The sequence below is a fragment of the Propithecus coquereli genome, unplaced genomic scaffold, assembly GCF_000956105.1.
Source record: "Propithecus coquereli isolate 6110/MARCELLA unplaced genomic scaffold, Pcoq_1.0 Scaffold47, whole genome shotgun sequence".
Taxonomy (NCBI): domain Eukaryota; kingdom Metazoa; phylum Chordata; class Mammalia; order Primates; family Indriidae; genus Propithecus; species Propithecus coquereli.
The window spans coordinates 198679-210203 of NW_012150507.1; the positions used below are offsets into that span (position 1 = coordinate 198679).

Below are 11525 nucleotides of genomic sequence, written 5' to 3' on the forward strand. Positions count from 1 at the left end.
TTACTTCTATTGAAATGAAGAGAATTAGAAGCTTATTAATTAGGACTTCACCAATTTAAAATATACCCATGAGTTGGTTAAGTGATTACTTATCTTTGAAAAAATACTTTGATATAAAAATTACTAAAGCAAAAACCATCGAAGGAAGTACACTTCAATGTGTAATACAATAACTCTTTTACACATATTTTCTAATACTGTTGATTACTACCCTTTTGCTTATAAATAATTAATATTTATTTAGTCACCAACATATATCAGGTTAAAATAGAATCTGTGGACTATGCAGATACATGGAAGGAAAATTGCCTGCCCTATAGAATAGCACTTATCGATAAGGCAAAAAGTCCATCAAATCATAACAAAATAAAATATTACAATGAAAGACCTTGAATTGGCTTAAATTATTTTGATTATAATGTTACTCAAATAAATGTGGGTATAAAACTAAAACAAAAAAAATTTTATAAATCAAATACTGACAAAATAACAAACCAACAAGCATATCTTAATGTAAATTTACTGTGATAGGTAATGTTTTACTGAAAACAAGTAGTTGCATACATACGATGTATATGCCAGTAGTTTCTGTAGAGTGCATGATTTTGCACACTACTTTACAACTGAGTGTAGAAATCAGTGACTTAGTTTTTCAACTTTTTCTCCATTTTGACTGTGGCGAAAATTTTGCACAGCATTTAATATGATGTCATTTAGCCTTCATTTGATCTAAATGCATCACTTACTTATTATGTTCATAAGCTAGAATTATTTGATATAATATTAATATCTCATGACATAACACATTCCAACTACAAAAGCAAATCCAGAGTCTATATGTAGGGCATTCAGATGTCTACAGTCATAATATGCTTACATTAAAACCTTTAAAATTGTCACTAACATGTAATCATAAAGCTATAAGATTGCTAGTAGAAAATATGGACTCCTTGAATGTAAATCTGCAGAATTTAATTAAAGAAAGATCGCTCTAGGAACACACTGATTCTTTATCTATTCTGTAAAGTCATTCCCTAAATTACATCTGATATTTAGATTCAGTTCAAAATTAATATGCAATTTAACATTCATCATGGTTTTATTTTTTATATTCTTAAAATGAGTATTTCATATTTGTTTAAATCAGAACCCATTACCTTCAATCCTTTTTATAATGAATGAATGCAATTTTAGTGTTTTACACTTAAAAACATTACCACAAAACGTTATAAAAATAAAATTAATTTTATTAGAGATTAATTATCTTTCAAGTGCAAGATTTTCATTCAGATAGAATTCTATAATTCATACGTTTCTTGAATGAAACAAAAGAAAATATTACAAATACAATGCAAGATTAATCACGGTTAATGTTGCATTTTGCAACTCAGTATTTCCTTCCTAGACAATGTAAGTAGCCCCACATCTTAGTCTGTTTCCTGCTGCTATAACAGAATATCACAGACTGTATAATTTATAATGAACAAAAATTTATTTAGCTCATGGTTCTGGAGGATAGGAAGTCCAAGATGAAGGGGACACATCTGGTGAGGGAGTTCAGACTGTGTCATCAAATGGCAGAAGGGAGAAGGACTGTGACTCTAGGTTTTATCATATATTGTGACTGTTCTTAACTGTTCTTTATAATCTATGCAAAACTAGACATTGTAATGTGGTTTAGAGCAGAAATTATGTCTACTTGTGTGACACTGGATTATTTATTTTACTTCTAAAATCTTTATTTTTCTTGACCATAAAATGGGGGATAATAGTACTTACCTCATTCTGTGAGGACCAAATAAGATAGCATGTTTCAAAGCACAGGGTTTTATATATAGTAACCATATTAAATAAATGTAGGGTACTTTTTTTTATCTTAGATTTTCACTTGTCCATTATAACTGCTTTTATATAAATATTTCTTTACTTTTTTGTTATTGTGATGAAAGATTTACTAAATCTCTATAGCTTTATGATGGCAAATAATATCTTTAAGTTTTAATGACAAAATCAAGAGTCTCTGTTGACACAAACGTCATTTTATGGTTATTTCCTTCATATCACTAATATTCACAATATAAAAGAATTTCTGCTCCATGTATTCAAACACAGACTTAACTTTCCTTCTCTCTACATTAGAGTTACACATGGAAATAATGTTAAGAAAATAAAAGCAAATTTCCTATATATTAATAAATCTGCAACCAAAAAATAAAAAGATCAGGAAGTGAATTGCAACTTCTGAAAAGGTATTTTGCATAACATCAGAATATAATGAAGATTGAAGGTTTGCTTATGTTATATTAAACACACGACCCCCACACAAAAACACACATACACAAACACATATAGACACATTTAAAGAAAAAATGATCAAGGCATTGAAATTTTTTTCAATAAATGTGCTTATCACTAGATATATTAACAAGTATATTGCCTTATAATTATACAATTACCTGCACTTTGTAGAAACCCAAAAATAGTTGTTTTACTTTTTCTTTTTCTTTTCTTTTTTTCTTTTTGTAAGGCCTGCCAAGTGTCTACTACCCAGACTTGCTTTCCTGGGACTCCAGGTTAGCCATGAGCAATTATGAATGTTAGAGCATAAAAGGTCTTGCTTGATCCTTCAGTTCTTGCCCAATGTGGTCAGCTCTGATCTTTGTACCAGTGTAGAACAGTGGCTTTCTCTACTTTGTGTATAGGAAGTCCTACTTATAAATGATCACAAGCTAGTGTCAACTTTTCAAAAAACACCTGTCAATCAAAGCTTAGGTAGATCCTCTTCTCTCTATGTTAGAAGAATATATATGATGTTCCGTTCCAAGACATCTAATAATGGAAAGGAGCAGTTTGCTCATCTTGCTACTTTTCTGAAAAATACATGGGGAAAATTTAAAATGATAGTTATTTACCAAATTAAATATTGGTTAGTGCCAATGATGAATCATCTTTTGGCAGTAGTGCTAATGTTCTTTTATACTATCCACTCAGCCAGTAGCCAGATTATAGAGATGTTGCTTTTTCTTCCCCTGAAATATCATTTTACCCTCTTTATCATATATTTTGCTGCTTTGAAGATAAGTGACAGATCTATAATCAAGGAGACATCACAGATTTGAAAAGTGAGCTAGCTAAATTCCTTCTTGCTTTGTTCTTTAGTTACAGAAACTCCCATATACAACATTTCTCAAAAAAACTTTCGATGATAAGTAACTAAGTCACAGCAAATTAATGTGTCATGTACTGTTCTAGACACTTGGTATGGTCTGTGTCCCCCAAAATTTATGTGTTGGAAACTTAACCCTAATGCGACAATGTTGGGAGATGGGGTCTAATGGGAAGTGTTTAGATCATTATGGTTCTTCCCTTGTAAATGGATTAATGCCCCTATAAAGAAGGCTTGCAGGGGTGGGTGCCTGCCCTTCCATTCTCTGCCATGTGAGGAACAACTTTTCTCCTCCCTGAATGACAAAGCATCATGGTGCCATGTTGGAATCAGAAACCATACCCTCAAGTGCCTTGATCTTAGACTTCCCAGCCTCCAGAGCAGTGAGGAACAAATGTCCATTTTTTTATAAATTACCCAGTCTGTGGTATTCTGTTATAGCAGCACAAAACAAGCTAAGACACCAATGGATACAAAGAACATAAGAAAACAAATTAACTCTTTGAATTTACATTCTGGTGTAGGACACACAGAAAAATATAAATAACAAACAAGAATATGTGTATTTGTGTGTGTTGTATGCACGTGTGTTGCTAAATGCCTTTATGATTTAAATATAAATCAATTGAATGATATATTAGATAGGGAAGGTCTCGGTGAGGTAGTGATATTTAAGCAGATATGAAATGAAATGAAAGTGAGATGTAAGTGAATATCAGATCTCAATGAAAACAAAGAAAAGAGGAAGGAAGGAAGGAAGGTAGGAAGGAAGCAAGGAAGGGACTGAGAGAGGGAGAAAGGAAGGGAAAAAAAGAAGACAATACTCCATAACATGCAATGAAAACTCCCGTGTCTTTCAAATAGAAAGCCTGAGTTATAATTATTAGGAGAAAAAAATTATAATATTTTGATGTCCATGTAATTTCAACAAAAATAAGCCAAGAAATTAATAGTTTGGTAAAAGAGGAGACTATTTAATTTATGCTTAATGTAAAAATTTTGTGAAAATCTCATAAAATTTATCTCCCATAAAATGTCACACATAAGAGAAGAGTATTCAAATGCTAGTTAACTTTAACAGTGTTTTATTAAGTGTAATGTAACTAAAATGTAATGCAGAAAGAGAATATGAAAACTTACACCAAAAAAATAAATGTGAACACATATTATTCACTGCTGTTTCAATCCCTTTGTAAGTGTTGAGTGTTGTACTATGTAGATCAAAACCTATACTATTAACAAGTATGAATAAGAATGTAGCTAAACATTTGTACCCCCATAATATGCAGAAATTAAAAAGAGAGAAAAAAAAGAATATACCTAACTTTGTAAGTCAAATTGATATTTTACAGTTTTTTAATGTTTACATATATTTCAGAGGTATGTTTAAAGTCTACCTTTTCCATGAAGTTGTCCTTGTTTTCCCTAGCAAAAAGTACTATCTAAAACATGGTTGTACTTCATACATACCTCATTTGTGTCAATACTGAAGTATACATCTTTGTATGTTTAATAAGCCCTACAATTTCATGTCTCCAACATAGTTAATGCTACAAAAAATTGAAAGAATGAAGGCATTATTCTAAGCTATAGGCATTTTTGGAAGAACATTGTGCCATGATTATATGTATGTGGTCATACCTTCAAAATAAAAGATGGATCACTATAAACAGAGTAAAATATACAAAAATCGATGCTGTAACATACACATCCCCAGGAATATTTTATGTAAATAAAATTTAGCTGTAGAAAAACCCCATAACATCTGATACTATACCCAGGGAAGCAAAATAAATTTATAAAGTTGTCTGTAAACATTTATAGAGGATAAATCAGATCATTCTAACATAAATACTTAAAAGGTTTTTCTTGTTTTGTTTTTGCAAAATGTTGAAAAGGCAGAGTGTAAAATAATACGAATTACTTACAACCATTTCATTTAGAGACACCCAGCAATCAGGTGGGAAGTCCTGCAGTAGTGGTACTAAGAACTGAAGACAACCATCCCAGTGGCATAGGAGCAGCATCATGCCGATGAGATTAAAAATTCTCACCACCGCACTGGCAAGATCATACGTCATGTGGAATATCTGTTGACCAAAATATGAAATCAATTCTTATAATCATGTTTTTTAAAAAATCAAGCATACTATCAATGTCAGTAGGCATTGATGTTATGTAGTGTTAAGTATTGATTTAATAAAAATATGGGAAGAATTTTCAAGAAATAGAAACAAACATTAAAGAATGTCAGTTTAGCTGGTAGTTTTCATTTACTGTCCTTCTGGACATTTTAGCAAAGCTGCTTTAAAACAAAGTAGCAAAGTTAACAAGCGATGGGTAGCCTCTATGCAGCTTCTCATCACTTGTTACATTGATAGATTTGTTGAGGGGCAAAGAAAATGGCCAAGGATTGAAAACCATAGGCAAAAGGAATTTAATTTCAAAATATAAAGTAAGAGCGAGAATAAATTGAACTTAACTTTATAGCTATGTGAATGGAGGTACTTCTCTAATTGTGTATATTGAACATGAACAGAAGCCTTTGAGATAAAAGTTGCCTGGATTTGGTTAAAAAAAAACAATTATATAACACTTCTTAAAAATCATAATTTTTTCCATTTTTTTTGTATTTTTATCATGCAGGCTTCTCTTTTCTGTAATCCCTTATTGTTAATATTTTCATGAAATCCAATATGGTAGATGAGATTATTACAGAAGAAAAAATATGACAAATCTACATGCCCCATCAAAATTTTAGAAGTGTAAACAAATATCCAGCTCCACTATATTTGCAACTACTCATTTATCTGCTTATTACAAGAATTAGAATCAGAATGTGGTTCTTTTCATTAGGAGCTTATAGCACTCTCCTACTGCTAATATGGTTTCTGCTTATATATATTTCACTCAGTCTAGAATAACAAAATCCACTTAAGAGCAGACCTACATGCTAGAATGAAGTTTTCTTTTAGTTGTTAAAGAATTACTAAGCTAATAAATACAATTAACAAATATGCATAAGTACACATAAATACACCTTGAGAGATTTAGAATCACATTTTATATAATTCACTAAAAGAATGGTATATTTCTAAAGTAATAAGATAAATTTGTATTGAGAAATTATCTGAGAAATGTTTAAAAAACTCAAATCTATATTTTGATTTAGAACTTCACCTTTGTAAGAAAACTTCTATAATTCTGAAAATATGCATACTGAGGTACACAGAGGTAAAATTACAGTACATCTATGGGTTTGCTTTTATTATAATATAAAATCACCAAATCTGTCTTTAATTAAATGTTTTTCACTGTGATATATTTCTATGATCATTAATTCTTTCTTTAAACAATCTTCCTTTTTGACAGAGTAATTATAGTGAGAAAAAAATTCTCCGTTGTGGGAATGTACACTCTGTTCTGAATTCCTTTTAAATGTAAGATGGGAGGGGTTCTAGATTTTTAAGGCAACAGATCACATATTTTGATATTCAGACAGCTGTAAACATAGCAATTTATTTTACAGCATTAAGAATTTTATTTCCTCTAAGCTAATTTTAATTAGATTTTGATCTGATCAGGTCCCCTTTATTTATTTTTGTTGTTGCCGTGATTGCCTTTGGGGTTTTCTTAATAAATTCTTTGCCTAGACTACTGTCTTATAAGAGTTTTTCCAACGTTTCTTCTAGAGTTCTTATACTTTCATGACTTAGATTTAAGTCTATTATCCGCCGTGAGTTGATTTTTGTGAGAGGTGAATGGTGTGGATCCGGTTTCAGTCTTCTACATGTGGCTGTCCAATTTTCTCAGCGCCTTTTATTGAATAAATTTTCTTTTCCCCAGTGTATGTTTTTGTTTGCTTTGTCAAAAATTAGATGGCCATATGAGGATGGTTTTATATCTGGGTTCTCAGTTCTGTTCCATTGGTCTATGTCTCTGTTCTTGTGCCAGTACCACATATACTTACCATTAAATTAGTATTAACTGATCAACACTTAAGTGAACATATAGTAATAACATTCATCGGGTGTCGGGCAGATGGAGGGAGACGAGGGGATGGGTAGATACACACCTAATGGGTGTGGTGCGCACTGTCTGCGGGAAGGACACGTTTGAAACTGGGCAAAGGCAATATAAGTAACCTAAACATTTGTACCCCCGTAACATGCTGAAATAAAAAAAAAACTAGGTTTTGAATTTGTCAAACCCACAGAAAGGTGTTTTTGGTAGTATCACCTCTGATAATCCTTGGTCACTGAATTTTTAAATAGAAGCTATACCAACATTTTAATCAATAATTTCTTATTAAAAGTAACATACTAAAACATAATAAAAAACTTTCTACTAATAAAGTAGGAAAGGAAACTAATCATGGAGTTAGAATTTTTTTGTTTAGTAATAGAATTCATATCTAAATACATCCTAAGAAAGTGGTTTAAAGTATCCTATGGGTCAGTGCTGCACTTTGTTGGGAAACAGGGATAAATTGCAGCTTATAAACTTCTGTATGAAATATGAGCCCTATCACCTTTAAGTCCAATTATATGAAGTAACCCATATCTATCTGAAACTCTTCCAAAGCCTACAAATTATAAGCATACAGGCAGCAACCATCATTCAATTATAAGGCTTTAGAATAGAGTTTGGGATGTTCTAGAAAACTAGTATCCATTCTTAGTAAAGTTGACTTGTTTTTTTCACTTTCTACTTTCTTTTTGAGAAATTGGATTCTTTTGGGGGATCTTAAGGGATTATTTATTGAGTTAAAATAACAAATGCTAACAGTTATTCACCAATCCCTTTAAGAAAACCCTATTATTGGGCAACAGAGACTCTCTCCACCGCCTCTGCCCACAAAAAAATCCCTTTATTTCTAAAATGTTCTCCAGAGAAACATAACCGCTATTTTCATAAAGGAAATTATTGGTAATGTAAGACCTTTGATAATATATTAGGAACATTTTTGCTTGAACTATTTTAACAAGATAATCCCTATATTTAAGGCTATCTTCAATCCCATATTCATTCCCAACCTCGCAATGTTAGTGTATAGTGCTAGTGCTAGATTTATGCACTAATTCTACTATATGGAAAGTACTCAATAATTGCTCATATAATTAATTTCATAAGCAGTCTCCCTTATGGTCTTTAACATTATGTTCTCAAACGTGACCTCACTTTATAGAACTATCCCACAATACAACTTTAGATGAGGTACAAGCAAGTTGGTTATTTTGACACTGTTTAATATCAAACACTAATTTCAAATATTCAGACCCATATGGCTCCATTATGATTTATCTAACTAGTAAAAGATCATCATAATGTATATAGTATTACTTTTGATGCATACGTGAATTTGTGTAGTACTTGGGTCCAATCTGGTTGTCTCTTGAGCTTTTATAATTAATATACTCTGTCAGGTATAATCATTACATCTGACACGAATACTGGGATGAGTGACCCTGTTAAGACCTTGTTCATGGAAGATTTGGAATGAGAAGACTACTTTCCTATGAAGCTCACACATCTGTAGATAGTCACATTAACCAAAGAAGGAAATATCTGATACAATTTATGCATAGCCACAATTTCTTATTGTCTAAGGGCAGATTGTAGGATAAATCTAAATGTGACTGAAGTGGCTAATACCATTGATAATCAGCTGTGATAAATTGCCAGTGATAAAATGACTAATACCATTGATTAATTAATATTTTCAATTTTTCTTCATCTCTTAGGTGGACATCCTTAAGTGACAAATTCCATCTAAATCACTTATCTTAATGCTGCTGCATACAAACTTGACTGCACACAAATTGGCACCATAGATGACAGTAAATTGTTGCTAAATGAATGAATGAAAAAGTTGAAGGGGTTTAATAATGATAGTATAAATAATCCTTTATGATCTTAAGAGTGTGCACTTTTTGCTTCTGATTTTAAATGAGGGAATTAAAACAAACAAATAAAACTTCATTATTAGGTGTGGTATATTCACACCTAATGGATACAGTGTGCACTGTCTGGGGGATGGACACGCTTGTAGCTCTGACTTGGGTGGGGTGAAGGCAATATATGTAACCTAAACATCTGTAGCCCCATAATATTCTGAAATTAAAAAAAAACAACATATGTTTTAAAAAAGAAAATAGCCAGTCACATGGTGACTAAACATATGACAAAACATGATGAAAAATAAATAAATAAACAAACAAACAAACAAACAAACCAAGTAACAACAACAACAACAACAGCAACAAAAACCTTCATCATTTTTTATCCTCTAAGTAATCTGGCTTGAAACTTGACTTGAGTACTCAGGGTGTGGGGAACAGAAAGATATACTGCTCTGATCCACTAGATATACACTTCCAAGTGGTACCTATGGGAGTCAACTGAAACAAAAATAAAACAAGTTTTTAAACAGATCTTTAATTTTATGTTGACTAAAAATTAGACTAAAAAAGAAGTCTATGGAAGGCAATGTGCTTTATATCTGTCTAGCTCATGATATGGTGTTGTTCACATGACTCCAATAAGAAGAAAGATCTGGTCACAAATTCTCATTGAATTTCTTTCAAAATATTATAGTTGTAGAATTCTCATTAGTTAAAGTCCAATGACTCTAGATAGGATATCTAATTAACTTTCTAAAACTGAAGAATGCTCTAAGACATTTTGAGTCAGAATCCTATGTCTTGCCCTAATATTTGCAGATTGTTCACAATAAGTATTTTTTTTTTTTTGGTAATTTGTTTTTCAGGAGCAATGTTTACTCCATCCTATTTTTAAAAGGTCAAATTCCATACTGTGTTGTACAACAGAAATCCACAAATTAGCTGAGATTTTTCAAAATGCTTCCATATTTTTCCTCAATGAATTGGATTCAGGGATCTCTCAATCTAATAACCAGCATATGAAATCAGTGTTCTTAACCTATGCTTAAGTATTTGATCCGCTACAGTTTACCCAGCAAAAAAACAAAAACCGTCAGGAATATTTTAAGACTTTTCAAAGCATGTATTGATCTGTCTTAATCTTTGACTTCACAGACTGGGATTATTTATGGACTAGTTTGTATGATCTCCATATTGATTCAAGGCTTCTAATATATCTTCATAAGTATCAACATTATGCTGAAAGAATCAGATGGGCCATGAATGGTTCTCTTGACAGACAATATTTTTATTTAATAAGGTATAAAACAAGGTTGGATCCTTTCATTTCTTTTTATAAATCTGCATCAGCACAACTGGATATATTTTTTTAGATGGAACGTATGTATGTCATCCTGACATAGTATATATTTTTTTTAAATCATTAAGTGACTCAGTCTGATTAATTGCTAACAAATATTCAGGGCTCAATACCTAGTAGTCCTAATCAATGGTAAAAATCAATATTTTAAGAACCCTATTTAATATATTAAGAGCCCTTTAGTAATTCTTACCCTGAAAATTATTCTGTTCATCCTGCCATGCTTTAGGTACAAAATGCAGAAGATTTTACTTGGTATATGAGATAATGGCACTCTTCAGAGTGATCTCTTTGAACACCAACTGATGACTGTAGTCATTGACCTAATCTTATCAGTCCCCTACTCTCATTCTGAATGAGATTATCATAACCGTTAGAAAAGTCAGTCATCTGGACATCTCAAATCTATTAGCCTCTGACAATATGAGAATCAAATAACTCTCATATACCTTTAGCTTCTTCTTTTCCTTCTCTGCTTTTCCTGGGACTTAGGACTTCATCCCTACCCCTCACCATTTCCACCAAAGACTCAGCTTCCCTGGTAGAAGAGAAACTCATTTTCTCAAATATAGTGAGTTTAATTCTTTCATACCTTACTTCCTTTTCCCACTCCTTCTTGACACTTTATGCATTATTTGTTCAGCTATATGAAAAATCCCTTCTCATTAGTGTTCATTCTATTTGGCTACGCCACCCATAACTTTCCTCATTTTTGGCATCTAACACTCTCTCAATTTCCACCCACCACACATTTCCATTTATGTAGGACTCTTTCTTTTTCCCATTGCATTTTCTCTGCAAAATGTCACCTTCTGATTAATCCAAACAGCCATCTTCTATACCTTAGCTACAAAAGATTACCGGAGAGAAAATTGTACATACTAAAATTTTTAAAGGATAGCAACTTTAGTTGAGGCCCTCAACTGTGGTTTCCTTGTTCCCTATTTGTAACACCATCCCGTCCTCTCTTCCCGCTTTCCCAAAGGCTATGGCTATCCTGCTCAGTTTCATTGGAAAATTTTATCTTTTTAAGAGGAAACTTACATTCTTATGTTTAAATTCCCTCAACTCTGACACCCATACTTTCAAACATGTA

General features: G+C 31.9%; 1 protein-coding gene across 1 annotated transcript in view; it reads right to left on the minus strand.

Annotated features, from left to right (window-relative positions):
* Window positions 1-11525, minus strand: part of LOC105819089 (potassium/sodium hyperpolarization-activated cyclic nucleotide-gated channel 1) — a gene marked incomplete at its 3' end in the record, with an annotated part of 434216 nt that overhangs the window by 135572 nt on the left and 287119 nt on the right. The window contains exon 3 of the mRNA XM_012655258.1: window positions 5095-5256. Within this exon, the coding sequence (XP_012510712.1) occupies window positions 5095-5256 (162 nt within the window). The remainder of the gene's footprint in view (window positions 1-5094; window positions 5257-11525) is intronic.